This window comes from Muntiacus reevesi, chromosome 1 (genome assembly GCF_963930625.1).
Source record: "Muntiacus reevesi chromosome 1, mMunRee1.1, whole genome shotgun sequence".
Lineage (NCBI taxonomy): Eukaryota > Metazoa > Chordata > Mammalia > Artiodactyla > Cervidae > Muntiacus > Muntiacus reevesi.
In genome coordinates, this window is record NC_089249.1 from 187,276,125 (window position 1) to 187,298,221 (window position 22,097).

Here is a 22,097-nt window from a genome sequence, read left to right on the forward strand (position 1 = left end):
CTGGAGTTTGGGCCACTTCAAATTTGTCTTTCCATGTAAACTTCCATGAGAGATATGTATTTGATAATCAATTTTTGCCAATGACTGTGGTAGGCATTGTGGACACCAAGGTGGATAATTGAATAAGACAGAAGAGCAGTTATAAAACACAGTAGCAGGCATGCATCATTAATATCTGATACTAAGGGTTTTTTTTTTGTTCATTCAATATTTTATTTTTTATTTTTATTTTTTCATTTATTTTTATTAGTTGGAGGCTAATTGCTTTATAATATTGTACTGGCTTTTGCCATACATTGACATGAATTAGCCAGGATTTACATGTGTTCCCAATCCCGATCCCCCCTCCCACAACCCTCCCCATCCCATCCCTCTGGGTCTTCCCAGTGCACCAGCCCTGAGCACTTGTCTCATGCATCCAACCTGGTTTGGTGATCTGTTTCACCCTTGATAGTATACTTGTTTCAACGCTATTCTCTCAGAACATTCCACAGTCTTCCACAGAGTCCAAAAGTCTGTTCTGTACACCTGTGTCTCTTTTTCTGTTTTGCATATAGGGTTATCATTACCATCTTTTTAAATTCCATATATATGTGTTAGTATACTGTACTGGTCTTTATCTTTCTGGTTTAGTTCACTCTGAATAATGGGCTCTAGTTTCATCCATCTCATTAGAACTGATTCAAATGAATTCTTTTTAATGGCTAAGTAATATTCCATTGTGTATATGTACCATAGCTTCCTTGTCCATTGATACTAAGATTTTGATTACAATTTAAGAGCCAGAAATTCAACCTTTGATTTCCGAGGCATTTATTTCAAAGACAGTCATGTGGAATAAACATTTTGTCAGCTGCTGCTGTTGTTCAGTCACTAAGTCATGTCTGACTCTTTGCAACCCCATGGCCCACAGCATGCCAGGCTTCCCTGTCCTTCTCTATCACTAGGAACTTACTCAAACTCACATCCATTGAGTTGGTGATGACATCCAACCATCTCATCCTCTGTCGCCCCATTCTCCTGCCCTCAATCTTTCCCAGCATTAAGGGTCTTTTCCAAAGAATTGGTTCTTTGCCTCAGACGGCCAGAGTATTGGAGCTTCAGTTTCAGCATCAGTCCTTCCAATGAATATTCAGGGTTGATTTACTTTAGGATTTATTGATTTGATCTCTTTGCAGTCCAAGGGAATCTCAAGAGTCTTATCCAATACCACAGCTCCAAAGCATCAGTTCATTGGAGGCTTCCCTTGTGACTCAGCTGATAAAGAATCCACCTGCAATGTGGGAGACCTAGGTTAGATCTCTCGGTTGGGAAGACCCCTGGAGAAGGAAAGGGCTAACCACTCCAATATTCTGGCCTGGAGAATTCCATGGACTGTATAGTCATTGAAGTCACAAAGAGTCGGACACAACTGAGTGACTTTCACTTTCACACTTTTCAGATTTTTAATGGTCCAACACACATCTGAATGTGACTACTGGAAAAACTTATGTCAGCTTTGACTATGTGGAACTTTGTTGGCAAAATGATGTCTCTGCTTTTCAATAGGCTGCCTAGGTTTATCATAGTTTTTCTTCCAAGGAGCAAGTGTATCATAATTTCATGTCTGCAGTCAACATCCTCAGTGATTTTTGAGCCCAAGAAAATAAAATCTGCCACTGTGTCCATTTTCCCCCCATCTATTTGCCATGAAGTGATGGAACCAGATGCCATGATCTTAGTTTTTTTGATGTTGAGCTTTAAGTCAACTTTTCCACTCTCCTCTTTCACCTTCATCAAGAGACTCTTTTGCTCCTCTTCACTTTCTGCCAATAGGGTGGTGTCATCTGCATATTGTCAGCTGTATGACACAGCTACTAGAGAAGCATTCAAGTCACCACCACCAATGAAGTTGCCCTTTTAGAAAGCCTGAGTAAATAGACGACTGAGCACATGAGTGAACCTGCTTTTTCCTGATCATGCCCTTATTCCACCTTATGTTTTAAATTCACCAATAATGAGTGAACTAGCAGAATCCTAGCCAACCCCACCCACAAAAGCCAATAAACGCAGAGCCCCCAGTTGGTGCTCTCCTTTTCACTCTACCTAAGACCTAAGTACATGGCATGCTATTTACACTCCAGGATTGGTGATTACAAATTTTGTGGGTTTTTTTTTAAGTTTCCCAGTAGATATTGCTGAGAGGCGTCTTTCAATCATAATAAATACCAGAAGGACCTCTCCAGTAGCAGCATAAACTTGGTCAGGAAGATGTCTGTGTTTTCTTGAAATAAGTAATACAAGCCAGGTGAGCACCTCAGACACTCCTAACCAATAGTATCACTATCAGTAGGCTTGGGCTTAAATGGATTAATGTTCAAATCTACATGGTGAAGAACAGAAGTTAAAGTGGCAATAGAAAAATAATGGATTAAAGTAAAATCTATAGCTTCATATTTTCCTCTACAATGAAATAACATAAATGGCTTTAGTTGCCAAGTCTAGTTTGTTTTCCCCATGAACTAATACACTCATACAGGGAACAAAAGTAAAATTACTTGGTATTATACGTGTCATTGAGAAATAATTTTTAAGGAATGGACTTCCCTGGTGGATCAGTGATAAAGAACCAATCAGTCAACACAAGAGATGCATGTTCAATCCCTAGTCTGGGAAGATGCCCCAGGAAAGGAAATGACAACCCATTTCTCAGTATTCTTGCCTGGGAAATCCCATGGACAGAGGAGACTGGCAGGTTACATACAGTCCATGAGGTTGCGAAGAGTCAAATACAATTGAGTGACTAAACAATAACAATTTTTAAATAATCCAATTTGCCCCAGGTAAGATACTGAAATCTTCAAATGTTCTTGGCCCAAAATTGAGAAAAAACTTTGTGACTGCATGAATATGAACAAAGGGAAATCTGTCTATGTATCAGACAGATCTGAAACTTAATGAAGTGAGTGACAAATTGTGTAGAGGAGTTAAATCCAAAGAAATGAAAATTCCAGGTTATAAATAGGAGTAGCAAGTTCTACTTTAGCAATCTGGTTAAGAAAAAGCAATTTCTGCCTCTGTGGCTTTGAGTCCTATAGTCATGGGTACTTCTTCAGTGCAGGGACAATTGGCCTGTGTAGAGGGCCATGCCAATGATTCTTCTCAGAGCCCTTCTTAGGTCTTTGTTCCTCAGACTGTAGATGAAGGGGTTCAGCATGGGTGTGATCACAGTGTACATCACCGAGGCTGTGGCACTTGACTGTGAGCTGTGGGTAGTACCAGAGCTGAGATACACTCCTAAGGCTGTACAGTAAAATAAGGAGACAACTGAGAGGTGAGATGCGCAGGAAGAAAATGCTTTATATTTCCCCTGAGCTGATGAGATTCTTTGTATGGAGGAAACTATCCTAGAGTAGGAGTAGAGGATACCAGTGAGGGAAACACTGCCTAGCAGTACAGATGCAAAATACAGAACCATGTCATTAAGTAAGGTGTCAGAACAGGCGAGTTGAACCACCTGAGTAATCTCACAGAAAAAGTGGGGGATTTCCAAGTCTGTACAGAAGGACAGACACAACACCATTAAGCTTTGTAACAAGGAATTCAGGACACTCATCATCCAGGACATCAGAGCCAGCAGTCCACAGGCCCGGGGGTTCATGATGATTGTGTAATGCAGAGGATGACAGATGGCCACGAAGCGGTCATAGGCCATCACGGTCAGGAGGAAGATTTCCATTGTGGCAAAGAGCAGGAAAAAGTGTATCTGGGTGATGCAGCCTCCGTAGGTTATTACTTTGTTCTCTGTCTGTATATTCTTCAGCATCTTTGGGATGGTGGTGGAGGTGAAGCAGATGTCTACAAAGGATAGGTTGGAGAGAAAGAAGTACATGGGGGTGTGGAGGCGGGGGTCTGAGCTGACAGCCAGGATGATGAGCAGGTTTCCAAACACAGTGATCAGGTACATGGAGAGGAAAAGTACAAATATAAGGGGCTGAAGTTCTATTTTCTTTGATAATCCCAGAAGAAGGAATTCTGAAATTTGTGTCTCATTCCCTGGCTCCATGTGGTGAACCTGACAGACAGAAAAAACAATATACTATAGCTAATTTTCTCAAAGATTGGCATTTCAGACACAGTTGAAATTCTATGATTTATATTTTGCACTCAAAAATCCACATCCATAGTTCTTGTATGGAATTTCCATTTTGAGGGATCCCTGGTGCCATCTCAGAATAGAAATGCCTATTCCACATTGCTTTTCCTCTAGTAGTCATGTACTCTACACTGTTAGAAATTCAGAATGCCTCGAACATAGTAAAGCTGTTTTCATTTACTTTGTTCAGCTCTGTGTGTGTTGGCATATGATGCATGTGTAGTTTTTGCTTAAATGTCCATGCATGCTGGATCACATGTAAAAGGTATGTTTTGCTCTAGGATATAGTCCAAAATATTTCTAATCAATTGCAGTAATTGAGGAATAGTTTGTTTTTTGCTTGTTTGGTTTTTAAAAGGCAAGTTCCTGGTGAGGGAAAAGCAATATGAATAAAGAGTTTTGCAGAAGAGACAGGTTGCAGAGAGAACAAAAGCAAGGTGTTCAGACTCAAGGGACCACAGCTTCTTCCTCCATTAAAATATGAGAAACAGATGGGCAGGGACCTCACCTGCTTTGTTCACTCTGGTTTCACCAGTGTATGCATAGACAAAGAAACACATTTTTAGAAAATGAAATTTATAAAATAAAAAGAATGGCACTGGAAATAAAACCTATTTAAATTATAGTGCATTGGAAACAACTTGGCTAAACAAAATTGAACTAAAAATTAGGATGAAATTATGATAAAAAAAGATGAAATTATGAAAGAAAAATATAAAATAACCACAGTCACACCAATACTAGTTTTGTATATAATTGAAATGGACAAGCAAATGAAATATATATATATTTTAAAAGTAGAATGGGGAACAGTGGCCTTTCCTATGGCTCAGACGGTAAAGATTCTGACTGCAGTGCAGATCTCTGGATTGGAAGATCCCTTGGAGAAGGAAACGGCAACCCAATCCAGTATTCTTGCCTGGAGAATTTCATGGACAGAGGAGCCTGGTGGGCTACAGTCCATGGAGTTGCAAAGAATTGAACATGGCTGTGCTCACTTCGGCAGCACATATACTAAAATTGGAACGATACAGAGAAGATTAGCATGGCCCCTGTGCAAGGATGAAACACAAATTCGTGAAGCGTTCCATATTTTTGTGAAGTAAGCCAGAAAGATAAAGAACATTATAGCATACTAACACATATATATGGAATTTAGAAAGATGGTAAAGATAAACCTATATGCAAAACAGAAAAAGAGACACAGATGTACAGAACAGACTTTTGGACTCTGTGGGAGAAGGTGAGGGTGGGATGTTTTGAGAGAACAGCATCGAAACATGTATATTATCTAGGGTGAAACAGATCACCAGCCCAGGTTGGATGCATGAAACAAGTGCTCGGGCCTGGTGCACTGGAAAGGCTCAGAGTGATTGGGTAGAGAGGGAAGTGGGAGGAGGGATCGGGATGGGGAGTACAGGTAAATCCATGACCGATTCATGTCAATGTATGACAAAACCCACTACAATATTGTAAAGTAATTACCTCCAACTAATAAAAATAAATGAAGAAAAAAAAAAAGAATTGGACATGGCTAAGTGACTAACACACACACACACACACACAGGGGAAGCAGTAACTAAAATTGCAATTTCAGTCAGTATAAATATATAAGTATTTAAACATCCTTATGAGAAATATATGTGATCTTTGTTGAACGTAAAAGAATATATTCCACAAGATGGCAGCACTTGATTAATATTTTAAAAATAGATCTACTGAAGGCAAAAGGTAGCAGTAAGAAAAAAAATAAGTGAATAACAAGCAAAGGAAACATATACATTATCGTATGTTAGATAGATGGCCAGTGGGTATTTGCTGTATGATGCAGGGAACCCACAGCTGGTGCTCTGTGACAACCTAGAGGGTTGTGATGAGGTGGGAGGTGGGAGGGAGGTTCAAGAGAGAGGGGACCTATGTATACCTATGGCTGATTCGTGTTGGTGTATGGCAGAACCCAACACAATATTGTAAAGCAATTATCCTTCAACTAAAAATAAAAAAGAGAATAAAAGTAAAAAAAGAAGCAATGAATCTAAAGTTTTTTTTTTTTTTTTTTTTTTTTTTACACTACTGCAAATGTAGAACTTTCTATGTTTAAACAGCAGTGGGAGGAAAGAAGAAATGTGACCAACTGATAGATTTGACCACTCACAATTTATAAACACTCACACAACCCAACAAATACACTACACATACACACAAGGATTAAGTGGAAATTAGCAAAGTTTTTCAAAAATTATAATTGTTTGAAAGAATGCATAAAACATAAAAAAAGAGAGACTGGAATAGGGAATTCAGACCAGGGTTAGCAGTTTTGGGTGAAACGGTGTTACAGCATACTAACACATATATATGGAAATTAGAAAGATGGTAAAGAAAACCCTACATGCAAAACAGAAAAAGAGACACAGATGTATATATCTGTGATGGGGAGGAAAAGAGTGAGGAGAGAGAAGTTGCATGTATTTCTTTTTTTTAGCAAGAAGACTCCTCAAGGCATTTAAAATATGTTTCATTCTCCTCTTCTTCTGCAGGATAGAATACAGTTCCTGGGCTTTTATCTCACAGCTTGAGATGAAATAAATTATAAAGGAAATTATACAGCAAAAAAGAAGGAAAAAAAAAAAAACAGAAAAAATAACAGCATTCAAGTACCAGTATGTAAAACAAAAAACATGCAGAAACAGTTTTCAGTACAGAAAATAAAGGGCTCAAAAATCCCTAAATATATTCAGCCTCCCAAGTAATGAAATAATTGTGAAGCAAGACCCTTTACCATATGACCGTTTGCATATTAAATGTACTATTTCATTCTTTTTAATGGCTGAGGAATATGCCACTGTATATATGTACTATATCTTCTTTATCTATCCATCTGTTGATGGACATCTAGGTTGCTTCCATGTCCTGCCTATTGTAAATAGTGCTGTTATGAACACTGGAGTATATGCATCTTTTTCCATTATGGTTTTCTGAGGGTGTATATCCAATTTGGATTGCTGGGTCAAATGGGAGGCTTAGGAGAGAGGGGAATGTATGCATAGTTATGGCTGGTTTGCATTGTTGTATGGCAGAAAACACAACATTGTAAAAATTACACAGAACTCCCCAAAACATAAAAGAGATACAGTTAAGTGCAATATTTTCAAGTGAATACTCTGTGTGAGAGAGGATTCTATGAGAAGTGTATTTCAAGAAATGTAGTTACAAGGCAGGAGCTAAGTCCATTGATCTGGATCTTCCTAATGAATATAGAGCCTTCTCAAACATACCTTATCTTAAATATTAAAAGTAAATTAATAAAATGTTGTCGCTTCACTGCAGATCTCTCCACATCTGCTAGTCTATTTTCCTACTTCCCTAAACTGCAAATCTCTTGGAAATTATAAAATTTTACCGACAGCACTATGCCTCCCTTTTTGAGTCTCATTCAACTAAATTTTCATTCCCAAACTTAATTGGCAACAAAAAACCTTGAATTGATGAATCCAATAGATACCTCTCTATTTAACATAATAAATAAATTGATTATAAATTAGTCAGTCAAGCAAATAAACATGGAGATCTCTCAGCTCTGGGTCAGCTGTTTGGGTTTTCATGTGATTTCAGGTAAATGTTCTTGGGTTTCATTCCCTCTGACTTTCTCCAGCAGTGTCTGTGGCGCTCTTAGACTCACCTGGAAGGCAAGTCTGAGATGAAGGTCTCTGTGTGGAAGCTGGTGCCTCCCTGGATGGTGGAGACTGAAGCTCTGTCTCCAGATGAAAAAGAAGAAAGGAGTGAAACATGGGTTCCTGAGACAGACTCAGGAATTCAAATGCAAAAACCATACCTTCCCCAGCTTAAGGCTGAGCACACTCAGATACTGTAGCTGTGGTGTATTTACAGCTCTGTATGTTAACTGTATTGGCTCACTACATCTGCTCATTAATACATTTTCCACTGTTACTCCAAGCTCTGAGTGTATTTCCCCAAGGGAACTTGTTTGAATAAAACTGGAAAATTTTCCTGCTGATTTGTGTTCTCAAGAGACCAAGTTAAAAGTGAGGTAAATCCAGTTCTTTTTACTACTCCATGAACTCTTCTGGCTTTCAGAGGTCTAACATTTTAACTTTCCACAACTCTGAGTCCAAGTTTTATCCAAATCTAAGGCTGAGAAGCTTTGTGGACTAGTTCACTTGAGTCTCAAAAAGTATCGACTTGTGATGGGAACACAGCTCCTGATACCACCAGAAACTTACTATTTATTCTTCAATAATTTAGTGAGCTGTGTTCCTTTGTTTTAAAACTATGGGTAAAATAAACTTTGGCTTCATAATGCTTTTGACCCATCAATTAGGAGTTTCATGCTTTTACTATAATAGAAGTGAAGAGCTGGCATTTAGTCCCTTATTTTTAAAACTTTTGGTAATTATATGAGATAAATTTAGATCATTTAATACACTGTGGACTGGGCTTAGAATCTTATAGATATTGTCTCATTTATTTCTTGCAAAAGTCTATCCTATGAAGACTCTGCAGTTATGATCCCCCTTCTAAATTTTTGGCACTAGGTGATTGATCCAAAGTTACGAACTGAGTAAGGTGTGTGCTTTGATTAGAACGCAAGATATTTCTACTTCCCTTGTTTTCCTCTACTCCAGGTCCTGTTGGTAAATTAAAAGATTCTCTGGATCCTGTCTTACTTATCTATGATGAGCCAGGAAATGTTTTCCTTTGTTGCATTTTCCCATATCTAGAGTTGCACTATTACAATCACTGATCGAACACAAAACTATATATCTGATCAACTGCTTCAAGTCACCTATACTGTTTAGTCGCTAAATCACATCTAACTCTCTGTGACCCTGTGGACTGTAACCCTTAAGGCTCTTCTGTCCATGGGATTCTCCAGGCAAGATTACGGGAGTAGGTTGTCATTTCCTTCTCCAAGGGACAGCCCCAAGCCAAGCCGGCGATTGATCCCACATCTCCTGCATTTCCAGGTGGATTCTGTAACCACTGAGCCACCTGGGAAGCTGTTTACCTGGTAGCTCAGTGGTTAAATAATACACCTGCAATGCAGGAGACACTGGTTTGATTCCTGGGTCAGGACGATCCCCTGGAGAAGGGATAGGCTAACCACTCCAGTGTTCTTGGGCTTCCCTTGTGGCTCAGCTGGTAGAGAACCCACCTGCAATGTGGGAGACCTGGGCTTGATCCTTGAGTTGGGAAGAACCCGTGGAAGAGGGAAAGGCTACCCACTCCAGTATTCTGGCCTTGAGAATTGCAAGGACTATATAGTTCATGGGGTAAACTTACTGGTTTACAAACAATTGGAAGACAAGTTAAAATTGCTTGTTCAGATGACTAAGACTTTACTGTTTGTGAGGTTTGGCTGAGGGAGTATTCCTAGCAGTTTCAATTTTAAAACTGCCCCCTTTTCCATAGGTTTCAAGTCTTGCTGAAAGAGCTAATTAGGCTCAGTCTCAGGTCCTTGTGGAGTGTACCTGTTATTGAGTCCGACCTCACTCTACCTGCTACCAATAAATCTGAAAGAGAAGGTGTTGAGACCAAGAAGATGACAGATTAATGCTCAGAATAACAGTTTTATGGGAGCTGGATGCCAGGTTTTGTTTTTATAGAATAAAGATGGTGGGGGGAGGTGAAGAAGCAAAGTAAAAAGTCCAATAATCTTGAAAATATCTCCTAAAATGGCAAGCCTTAGAAGGGGATAAGTTAATTTCTTCTTTCCTCTAGCCATCCACAGGTGAACAGAGTCCTGAACAAAGGCACTTTGAGTTAATATTCAGGCAGAGGGGCAGGGTTCCTTGAGGCAGGTCTTTGTGTATAAACAGTACCCTATTAGTGAACAAAAGCAAAGGTAAGCAAATGTTAAAGTAAAGGATCTGACCTGAAGTTAGAATTGGCTCTTCCCTGGAATATTTACATTCTGGTTTGTAGAGATTTGCAAGAGAAAGGACAGTGGCTTTTAGTTCTTCAAAGAACATGTCTGTCAGCTAAACTTTTTTTTTTTTTTTTTTTTTTTTTCAGTGACAAGATTTCTAACTAAACAGAATTTTATGTGTTGCATGTTCTGGAACTTTAAGGTTTAATATATCATGCCTTTGTTAGGTAGGTAGAATAGGGAAAATGAGTCCAAAATGTGGTGGTTAAAATACAAAGAAGGGAAAAGCCCATGAAAATAGAACAAAGAAAGGTCCGAGGACCAGAGTGAAGATCTCAGGTAAAATAAACAGCCCTCCTTGCTAGCCCAATTTACAAAGGGCAGGCTCAGTGGGAAAGAGACAAATGTATAAAAGGACGAAGCCTAGAAGGATTGGGACCTCTCTTCTCTTAGTCTTTTGGATCTGCCCACCCTCACTCCTCGAGGGTGTACTATCCTTTGTTTTTCCTAATAAAACTAAGCTATAACACTGGTCCCTCCATTGCTTCAAATTTTTGCTGCAGCAAGACAGAAGCGAGGAAATTACACACTCCCCAGACAACTATGGTGCCGTTTCTTGGCTTTAGTCTGGCTGAAACAGCCTTGGCTCCAAGACTTCTGTGAGGCAGAAGCCAAGCACAGCAGAAGCCCAACTCCACGAAAGCTCATGCGGTGGAAGCTGAACATGAAGAAAACCCAGTACAGTGGAAGTGACAAGAAGCCTCGCGTGCTGGAAACCAGAACAGCCAAAGCAAACTCAGCAGAAAGCTCACGTGGCTCAGTCTCAGATTCCAGAAGACCTCCGGCTGGGGTAGGAGGGCCTCACCCCTATGGCTGGAAGGACATATGGCTAAAAAATCTTAATTCCTTTACAATCTCTTGTTTCTTGTTTTCTCGAACCCCCTGTGAACAGGTGAGCAGCAGTGGGTGCCCCAGGGTGTCCCAAAGGCTCCATTATCTGTGGTGCCCTAGTAGCTGTTGCCCAAGTGGGTGGGGGTTCTTCTGTCCTTAATCTTCTTTGTGCCAAGAATCAGGTCAAGGGTGCAACTGGATGTGGCAGGTAGGCCTGAGAATTTCTTGGTTGACAGGGGCCACCTACTCTGTCCTGACCTCCTGCTCCAGAGCCTTTTCCCACCAAACCTGTACCATTTTGGGTGCTACAGGAAAAACAATTAACAAAAAAGATTCACCTGAACACTTTGTTGCTGGGATGGACCAATATTTTCCCACCAGTTCCTGGTGGTCCCTGAGTGTTCTACTCCCTTATTGGGAAGAGATCTTTTCCTGTCTTTGAAATCTTGCAGCTATTGCAGCCCTGACAGAAGATGCTTTAAAACTCTCTCTTGGGGCCAAACTAACTATTTTAACCAGCCACCAAGTGAAACAACTTCTGAATGGGAGAAGCAATTTATGGATGTCAGATCAAAGGATCCTCAGATATCAAGTAGTGTTGATTGAAAATCCAGGCCTCACTATATCCCCTTGTGAGGTTCTTAATCCAGCTACCCTCCTGCCTACCCCCAAGGACTCTCTCCCTTTTCACTCTTGCCTAGAAACCTTGAACCACTGGACAAAACCCCGAGAGGGATTGCCAGAAGATCCTCTGACCAATTCTGAGGAAATTTGGTACACTGATGGAAGCAGCTTTGTCTTGGATGGAAAAAGAAGAGCTGGGTATGCAGTAGTCTCCAATTTTGAGACCATAGAGGCTAAGCCTCTGCCACCAGGTACTTCAACCCAATTAGCTGAGCTCATAGCCCTGACTCAAGCTTTAGAGCTGGGAAAAGGGAAAAGAAGAGCCATTTACACAGACTCCAAGTATGCCTTTCTGGTGCTACATGCAAAAGCTATTTGGAAAGAAAGGGGCCGCTTGACTACCTGAGGGTCCCCAATCAAATATGGTGATTAAATCCTTAGACTCTTGGAGGCAGTCCATCTGCCCACTGAGGTTTGTCTCCCACTGTAAAGCACACCAAAAAGGGAGCATGGAAGTGGCACGAGGGATCCAAGCAGCTGATCAGGCAGCTAGGAGAGCAGCATTACAGAACCATGACCTAATAGGGATTGCCACCTTAGTTCCAGAGACTAACTTGCCAGAAACTCCTTCATATGCTGAAGGTGAGACTCTTAAAGCTAAGAGTGAAGGCTTTCAAGAAGATCATATGGGGTGGTTCCAAAATGAGGGACTCCTTTTTCTGCCTGGGAACCTCCAATGGAAGTTGGTGAACTCCTTACATGTTACCACTCATTTTGGGGAAAAGGCCTTCCAAAGATTACTAGAAAGTTCCTTCAGAGGAACAGGTTTCATCTTGTCCCACTAGCCAATTAAACAACCCCCAAGGAGCTTGAAGACCCCAGCTGGCCCAGCCCATCCAACTGTGTGGGACCTATCCAGGAGAGGACTGGCAGATGGACTTCATCCAGATGCCAGTTTCTCAAGAGTATAAATACCTATTAGTTAAGATAGATACATTCACAGGATGGATTGAAGACTTTCCCACCTGGACCGAGAAGGCTGAGGAGGTGGTAAAAAGCTGCTCCATGAAATCATTCCAAGATTTGGTCTGCCCAGGTCATTGCAGAGTGACAATGAAACATGATTTACTTTTAAGGTCACCCAAGGGGTTTCTAAAGTATTGGGCACTACTTGTTACCTCCATTGTGCCTGGAGGCCTCAGTCTTCAGGAAAAGTGAAAAGAACCAACCAATTCTTAAAATCAGTGATAAAAAAGATAACCCAGGAGACCTCCCTGGGATGGAAGGAGGCTTTACCAGTAGCTCTCCTCTGCACCCATAAGGCCCTTAAGGAACAGGTTGGTCTTAGTCCTTATGAGATGCTATGTGGGAGACCTTTTGTTTATGTCAATGACCTCTTCCTAGATTCAGAGGCTCAGACCCTCTGATCTTATACCATGGCCATTGGGCAATTCCAACAGGATATATGCTTGTGGGGTATCAACCAGGACCCAAAAGATTCTAAAGAGTCACTGCTATATGCTCCAGGAACACAAGCCCTAATTAGAGTCTGGAAGAATGGATCCCCAAAGGCTCAACTCCAGGCCACATGGAAGGACCTTTACCCTGTAATACTTTCTTCCCCCACAGCAGTCAAGGTACCAGGACATGACTCCTGGATTCACTACTCACGAGTCAAGCCATGGAAGAAAACACACTCAATACACTGTGAGCCCATAGGAGATCTCAGATACCTATTTAGGACTACAAATGAGTGCCATTTTAATGAACGTCCCTGAAATTAAGTTTCTGGGGATAAGATTTTTGAGGTCAGCTCTAAAGAGCCAACACAGCTTGGAGCTTGTACTCCAAAATAGACAGGAGATAGATCTCCTGATCCTTGAACAAGGAGGGACCTGAGCCATCTTGAATGAAACATGCTATTTCTGGGTAAATACCTCCAGCCAAGTTAAAGTCTCACAGTCTTCAAGAAAAACATTCAGGCCCTACAGGATCTCAAAGAATGAGCTGGAGAGTTCTTGAGGGTGGCTACAGTCTCTTTGGGGGATCCTTTTCCTGGCAAGGGGAAATTTGAAGTTGGCTAATGGCCCTCCTAATCCCCATATGATTGCTTCATGTATTATCAATTGTCTAACTCATTTTGTCTCTGCCCAGGTCAACAAGTTACAACACGCAGTGCTAGTTCAACAAGGATATATAAAACCACCTGACTATGGAAAATCACTCATTCTTAGATGGACACAGCTATAAGGACTCTGAAGCTTGAGACTAGCAAGAGGGGGAGGCCCAATGCCCCTCACCATCCCACTTCAACAGGAAGTAGCCATAGAGACCTCGATGCCTGTGTTCCCAAAGAATTGGGTCTCCCATCTCTTGAAGGGGGAATAATAGGTAGTTAGAACAGGAAAAAGGAGTCCAAAATGGTGGTGGCTAAAAGACAAAGAAGGCAAAAGCCTGTGAAAATAGAACAAAGGAAGGTCCAAGGATCGGGAGTGAGGACCTCAGGTAAAACAAAGAGCCCTCCTGGCTAGCCCAATTTACATAGGACAGGCTTGAGGGTAGGAGACAAATGTGTAAAAGGAGGAAGCTTAGAAGGATTGGAGCCTCTCTTCTCTTAGTCTTTTGGGTCTGTCCACCCTCACTCCTCGAGGGTGTACTATCCTTTGTTTTCATAGTAAAACTGAGCTATAACACAGATCCATCTGTCACTTCAAATTTTTGCTGCAGCGAGACAGAACCGAGGAAATGATACTCTCCTCCAACACCTTCGAAGGTTTTGGGGCTCCTCTGTAGTGTAGGAGGCCTGGATTCGCTCCCCGGGTCAGGAAGATCCTCTGCAGAAGGGAATGGCTGCCCACTCCAGTATTCCTGCCTGGAGAATTCCATGACAGAGGAGCCTGGTGGGCTACAGCCTATGTGTTCAAAAAAGAGTCAGACATGACTGAGCAACTAACACTTTCACTTTCAAAGGTTTGTTTAAGGCATTCAGCAAAGATCTTCCAAGTTTACCAGTTCATTCCAGAGTAAAATCATTATTTTTTTAATCTTTATTAGTCTTGAATGTTAGTTTCCAATTTTTACTAGCTTGTATGGCTCAGGTGGCTCAGTGGTAAAGAAACTGCCTGCCAACACAGGAGCAACAGGAAATGAGGGTTTTATCCCTGTTTGGGAAGATACCCTGGTGTAGGAAATGGTAACCCACTCCAATATTCTTGCCTGGAAATTTCTATGGAGAGAGAAGCCTGGTGGGTTATAGTTCATCGGGTTGCAAAGGTCAGGCAAGAGTGAGTGAGCACACACACACATACACACACACATACTCACGCGTGCACACATGACTCAGGTCACCCTATTGGTTTCCTTTAGCAAGTTCAATTAAGAGTTGTTGAGTGTAGATTTATATGCCTTGTCTTATAGTACCACACAGGAGAAGCATTACCAGCGAAACATGTTTATTCCATAATATAATTAAACAAAAGAGATGTAACCATTTTATAATGCCCATTTAAATATGCCAATTGTATATACTTTAATCTCAAATCTGTCAACATTTTGCCTTTGATATTAGAGTGTGGACTTAAAAAAAATGCACAATGTGATAGTTGCTAGTTAAGTTTTATTTAGGGGCAAAATGAGGACTGCAATCCAGGAGACAGCACCTCAGATATCTCTGAGAGACTGCTCCATAGAGGCAGTTGGGGAAGGTCAAAATATAAGATTTTGATGAAGGGGGAGCTAAATGCAACCAACTGTTTACTTTACAGAAGGTTTTCTACTAGTCAGGAGGAGATGATGTTACCACAGAGGGATTCAGTGCTTTTCTAGATAAAAAGAAGATGCAAAGATTGGGATCATGAAATCAGTTCCTGAGAATATTTAGCTATCTAAAGACCTGTCCCACCAGATTCCCTGGAGCACAGAGTGCCTCACTCCACCCTAAACTCCTTCAGCAGGTGTTGAAGATCAACAGCTGCAACAACACGGGGTTCAAAGTCAGCAGAGGCAGGTGGCAAATCCCTTCTTGTTTTCACTGGCAAATGCTTTTGGCAAGTGCCGATTTGTAGTTGACTGGCAAGTGCCAATTTGTAGTTGACTGGCAAGTGCCAATTTGTAGTTGACAAGCAGGAAAATTGAGAAGGAATAATAAAAACAGAATTCACTTGCCTTTTAACCTGGTCTCTTAGGAACAGAGAAAGAACAGGGAAATTTTCCTTTCTGTCCAGGCCCCTGTCCCCAGGGAAATCAGGTACAGAGTATGGGTGTTACAACTGAAAAATGCCTAATGAGAAGATAAGTGAGCTATAAAGTCTCTCTCCTGCAGTCCCCTCAGCCTGAGAAATCTTGGATGACATAGAACATGTTTCCTTTGGAGACATGAGTCTGACTGTAAAACAGTCCTTCTCTCCCTCCAACTGTCTTGTAGGGACAGAGCTTCAATTACCAATATCAACCTTCCAGGAGGCATTTGAACTTCCATACAAAGACCTTTCTCTCAGTTCCCATCCAGGTGAGTCTGAGAGCCCAGTAGATGCTGTGGGAGAATTAGAGAGAATACAAGCCTAGAACATTTATCTGAGGTCAGCTGTGAGCCAATCCAACCTAGCTCAGATACCAGGGGTTAGTGTGATAGTTTGCTACCCTGAATCATAAATAAATATATTTAGTTAGGACTAAAGGAAAAGCAAAGTTTGACCTCAGTAACATAAGGCTCAGTGTTGCCAGTGAAATGATACTAATTAAAGTCCAATTAGAAGAAGGAATGGGATGCATAAAGCGCATTCAACAAAATTTGAACATAAGCCTAATGATTCTAGGAACATTATGTATTATATCATTTCATGTCTACACATTTCCCAATTTAATTTCTAATCTATGTGATTTCATTAAATAGTTACCATTTAAATATAATTTTCAGTTAGTTTTTGATGCTCTATTTGATTTTTAAAAAAATACGGTTGATTTGTTACTATTATATTTAAGCCAGACCCATTTTCATTGCCATTCTTTTTATTTTGTAATTTCATTTATACTTGAATATGTTCCTATACAAGTGCACATGTATTCACACACCTTTTTGAAAATGTGATAGTGAACAAAGCAGGTGAAGAAAGTCTCAGATGATTAGGATTTTGCATTATAATGGCAAAGTCAGAGTATAATGAAGTAAATGATGTCATACATAATGTCCTCAGGCATAAATCATATGAAGAAATTTATCCAGGGTGAATGGGTGAATTGTCATGGAGTCTGTAGAAATTGTAGAGTGTGATCTGGAAAGCCCTTTGCATGTTAATTGATGAGAATTGGGATATGCCCACCAAATTTACTTAAGGAGTAAGATAAAGCCAAAGGTTCAAGAAAAAGAAACACAAGATGCCCCACAAGAAAACTGAGACAGAGCTCACCTCCTTCTGTGTGTGTGTGTGCTGTGTGCTAAGTCGCTTCAGTTGTGTCCAACTCTATGCGACCCTATGGACTGAAGCCCACTAGGCTTCTCTGTCCACGGGATTCTCCAGGCAAGAAAACTGGAGTAGGTTATTGTGCCCTCTTCCAGGGGATCTTTCCAACCCAGGGATTGAACCCGCATCACTTAGGTCTAACCTGCACTGGGAGGCGGGTTCTTTGCCACTAGTGCCACCTAGGAAGCACACTTCTTTCTCTATGGGATGGAAAAAAAAATTGTTCAAATAAGTGAGTCAGGCTAAAGAAAAACAGGTCTTCTACTGCTTCATATAAAGCATACCCACCTTTGGTTGCAGTTTGTATGGTTCGTTTTGTGAATTGTTTTCTTATGCACTTTGCTCTTTTTTCTTTTGGGGTGTTCAATCTGTTAGGTGTCTTGTGCCATAAACGTATCGCCGTTTCTATCAAAGTAATAAAGGTATTTTTTCTTTTTTTAATTATCTTTTCTGAACATCAAGGAGATATAACTGGAGTTGGAATGTTGCCAAAGCAAGGGAGTTTTAATTCATCACGTTGTCTGAAGGGGCCATTCAGGCTTAATATATAATTTCCCCCTAAGGCCCATATGTCCATTCTTCATCTCTCTCTCTCTCTGTCTCTCTCAGACTTCTAAAAATATTTCTTTAAATATAGGGCAGAAAGTGGCCATACCAAGAAGGAACCCCGTCTATTGGTCCATGGAAAGCTTGTGAACTGAAATTTCTGGGTAGCATTCATATATTCCTTGCTACTGCTAAGTCACTTCAGTCGTGTCCGACTCTGTGAGACCCCATCCCTGGGATTCTCCAGGCAAGAACACTGGAGTGGGTTGCCATTTCCTTCTCCAATGCATAAAAGTGAAAAGTGAAAGTGAAGTCGCTAAGTCATGTCCGACTCTTCACGACCCCATGGACTGCAGCCTACCAGGCTCCTCCATCTATGGGATTTCCCAGGCAAGAGTACTGGAGTGGGGTGCCAGTGTCTTCTCTGATATATTCCTTAAATGAAAGATAATCTGATCTGACTAGTTTGACTTGTACCCACTCAAGGCCTAAAGAAGGTGGTTCTAGGAAAGAAATGCATAGTAGTGACACAGCTCACGAGGACATGGTGTGTGTGCCTGTGACTGGGGTCAGAGCAGTTCTTTAAGCAAAGGAAGTGAAGTGAAAGTGTTAATCACTCAGTTGTGTCTGACTCTTTGTGACCCCATGGACTGTAGCCCGCCAAACTCCTCTGTCCATGGAATTCTACAGCCAAACTGGAGTCGATTGCCATTCCCTTCTCCAGGGGAATTTTCCCCATCCAGAGTTTGAACCTGGGTCTCCTGTATGGCAGCCAGATTCTTTACTGTCTGACCCTCTAGGGAAATGTCCTCCTATATTAAGGTGACATAATACAGAGACCAGGATTTACTTAAAAGATGGAACTAAGAAGAGGATATGATATGCTTACAATTCACAGAATACCATTGCAATTAAATTCATAAAATACAAGGAATCACATGACAGGAGGGATTCTGTGTGGACTGAAGTGTCGGCTGTCACAGGGAGGCCACCTTGTTCCTCAGCATCCCTGACACCATCTCTAGTCACTCCCCTTCTTGCTTATCCCTCTGCCCCACTGCCTTCCTTATTTGGATTTAACAGGTGGCACCAGCATCTTTCTAAGGTCCTTAGTAGTGGCAGCTCTCTCTACCAGGCACACACTTCTCCTAACATCACACTAGTTCCTTCTGTCTCTTTTTTGAGGAATCAGTTCAATTATCATCTTGTTTGCAGATCTTACCTGAACACGCAGTACAAAATAACATTTATACCTATTTTTTTCATAGTATCTGTCATCTCCTGCTATATTATATTTTATATTTATTTGAATATCATCTTTAACCACCCTTTGACTGTGGAAGTTTTGTTTATCAACACAGTTCCCTATATGTGCTCGGAGCATGGTTGGTTCTCAGTAAGAATTTCTGAAATGCATGAAAGGAGTTTTCATTAAAACTGTAAATACAAGAAGTCTTTGGAATTTGCTAAGAATGGGACAAAAATTTCTAGTCAGAGGTGAAATGAGGTATATCCTCAAAGAGGATTTATCTCCATATAACATATTAATATCAATTCCTTGACAGCAAAGGAGAAATTAAAATAGTTCAGCTATGCGAGTTAGGCCGGTTTGAGTGAAAACTACTCATGTTATTTCTTTGTTCCCTCCAATAGTCACCTCTACCACATGGAATCAGGAAATGGTACAAAAATCTCAAATTTTCTTCTTCTTCTGGGACTTTCAGGAGAATCAGAATTGCAGCCCCTCATATTTGGGCTTTTCCTCTTCATGTACCTGATCACTGTGTTTGGAAACCTGCTCATTATCTTGGCCGTCAGCTCAGACTCCCACCTCCACACCCCCATGTACTTCTTCCTCTCCAACCTGTCCTTTGTAGACATCTGTTTCACCTCCACCACCATCCCAAAGATGCTGTGGAACATCCAGACACAGAGCCAGGTTATCACCTATGAAGGCTGCATCACCCAGATGTATTTTTACATTCTCTTTGCAGGATTAGATGACATTCTTCTGACTGTGATGGCCTATGACCGGTATGTGGCCATCTGTCACCCCCTGCACTACATGGTCATCATGAGCCCCCAGCTCTGTGGACTGCTGGTTCTGATATCCTGGATAATGAGTGTTCTGTATTCCTTGTTACACAGCTTAATGGTGCTGAGACTGTCTTTTTGTACAGACTTGGAAATCCCTCACTTTTTTTGTGAAATAAAAGAGCTGGTCCAACTTGCCTATTCTGACACCTTTCTCAATAACATGATGATGCAATTTGGAGCTGGACTTCTGGGTGGTGGTACCCTGACTGGTATCCTTTATTCTTACTCCAAAATAGTGTCCTCTATATATAGAATCTCTTCAGCTCGGGGGAAGTATAAAGCATTTTCCACCTGTGCGTCTCACCTCTCAGTGGTCTCCTTATTTTATTGTACAAGTTTAGGAGTGTACCTTAGCTCTGCTGGTACCCACAGCTCACACTCAGGTGCTGCAGCCTCAGTGATGTACACTGTGGTCACACCCATGCTGAACCCCTTCATCTACAGTCTGAGGAATAAAGACATAAAGAGGGCCCTGAAAAGATTTTGGGGGATGGAAACTATATCAAGGTAATTTGTCCTTGGGCTAAAGAAATGTACATGATAGCAGGGTTAAAGCCTCAGGGCCACATATTATGCTTCTTTGATCAGATTGTGAAAATAGCAGTTGCTCCTTCGGCTTATTGTCTGCTATTTCCATTTCTTTGATTTCAACTTATCTATACAATTTCAGCAACTCGCTTCATTAACTTTCCTGTTCTGTCATCTATGCTTTATCCTGTCATTTTTATACTTTCCCTGATTGATTCACATCCCTAAGTGAAATATATGGAAATGCCCATATATCTCATAAAACTGGGTGCATCTCCTAAGGATAATTTCTTTGTGAAATGTTATATACAGATCAAGTTTGTTTCATTTTACTGAGTGAATAATCATGAGTTCTGTTACCTTTTGGAAAAGAAAAACTACCTTGATGACTGAATCCACCCAATGGCATAATTTCATAAGAGTGTAAAGTATGAAACCTCAGGTTATCACTTTCTGTTCATCATTCCTTTTGCACATCACTACCATAATTTCTCTTCCCCAAACTGTAGACTGTAACATCTAGTGTGTTTCACAACAAGGCATTCCATTTTATTCCCACTAGGATCTTTTTCTGTATTTAGCTCAGTGTGCATATTGGTTACCAGTGTGTGCGCAGTTGCTCAGTCATGTCTGACTTTTTGAGACCCCATGAACTGTAGCCCACCAGAATCCTCTGTGGGATTTTTCAGGCAACAAAACTGGAGTGGGTTACCATTTTCTACTCCAAAGGATCTTCTTGACCCAGGGATCCAACCCGCATTTCCTGCATCTCCTGCATTGCAGATAGATTCTTTACCTGCTGAGGCACCGTTATCAGAGTCATTGGAAAACTTGATCATCAATGCATGTCTCTGATGCTAGTCTATGTGAAACACCAATTTCTATAAAGAGTTTGATGTAATAAAGTCTAGAGTCTAAGATGACCCTAACTAAAATGAAGCACATATTTATATCAGATTTTGACTATGCAAATTATTTTTTTCTGGTGTACATTTACTTACTGATATATGTAAGATCATTGTCCATATACAAAGGGGTTTATCATTGGCATGAAGGATTGTTTGGTGAAATTATATTTTGTTTTGAATCATCTTTCTTCTTGTACTTGAAAACTTACATTTTTCCCTATGAATATGATTCCTTTCATTGTTCTAAATGAAATATCTTCCCCATTCTAAGTTTTACCATAACCACTAAAGGATGTTGAATGAGCAATATAAATATATATATCTCTTTCCAAAGTACACCTCACTAGGGAGCTTAAATTCCTCCTGGTCCTGTGATTCAGAGTCTCAGAGTTTTGAACAAACAGGCATATCCTTTTAACCTTGCATGGTTACCTATATGTAAACCTCAATGGAATCAGTTTTTGATACAGTTATATGAAATAGACTTGGATAACTGAGAAATTATAAATGCTATTCAAATATCAGAGCAAATATCTACAATGAGAAGCCATACATTATTATCATTTCACTCAGCTGTTCACTTGGATTCTTTTATCAGTTTTTTGCTGCATAATAAGTTGTCCTAAAAAGAAATGGTTTAACATAATGTCTTTAGTCTCAGATAGGAGTACACAATGGGGACTTGAACTGAGTTCTGATGGTCTCTTCTTCATGGGTCTGCTGTCAGCTGTCTGGCTCTATTTTGTGTTTTAAAGTCTCGTCCATGAAGGTGTGTGCAGTTGTAGTGCTCTTCTGTTTTGAGCAACTTCATGTCAATCCCCTCTTTTTATATATGTATGTCAGTCTTTAGTTTACAAGAAAAAACACTGAGTTTACAAATGGCAATTTCTTTATATTAACTTCACTATTCCTATATCCATATATGACACTTTGATTTAGTCCTTGATGAAAGAGATATCTCTCAATTTCAGGTGTGATTCAACTACATGGACTTTACTTATTACTCTGAGCCATGCAAAACC

At 40.6% G+C, this 22,097-nt stretch overlaps 2 protein-coding genes and 1 non-coding gene across 3 annotated transcripts; 2 read left to right on the top strand and 1 right to left on the bottom strand.

The window, feature by feature from the left end:
- Positions 1–3,091: 3,091 nt before the first annotated feature.
- LOC136155558 (olfactory receptor 7A17-like) lies at positions 3,092–4,045 on the bottom strand. Its single transcript, XM_065917415.1, has one exon. It carries the CDS (start codon positions 4,043–4,045, stop codon positions 3,092–3,094), a length of 954 nt encoding a protein of 317 aa, XP_065773487.1.
- Positions 4,046–5,125: 1,080 nt separating this feature from the next.
- LOC136156636 (U6 spliceosomal RNA) lies at positions 5,126–5,232 on the top strand. Its single transcript, XR_010661128.1, has one exon. It is a non-coding gene; the product is annotated as a U6 spliceosomal RNA (small nuclear RNA).
- Positions 5,233–19,208: 13,976 nt separating this feature from the next.
- On the top strand, positions 19,209–20,150 carry LOC136155560 (olfactory receptor 7A10-like). The gene has a single exon (XM_065917430.1). The coding sequence runs from the start codon at positions 19,209–19,211 to the stop codon at positions 20,148–20,150; it is 942 nt and encodes a 313-aa protein (XP_065773502.1).
- The last annotated feature ends 1,947 nt before the right edge of the window (positions 20,151–22,097 follow it).

Coding starts and splice junctions, on each gene's coding strand:
- LOC136155560 (XM_065917430.1), top strand. CDS start 19,209: ATGGAATCAGGAAATGGTACAAAAATCTCAAATTTTCTTCTTCTTCTG.
- LOC136155558 (XM_065917415.1), bottom strand. CDS start 4,045: ATGGAGCCAGGGAATGAGACACAAATTTCAGAATTCCTTCTTCTGGGA.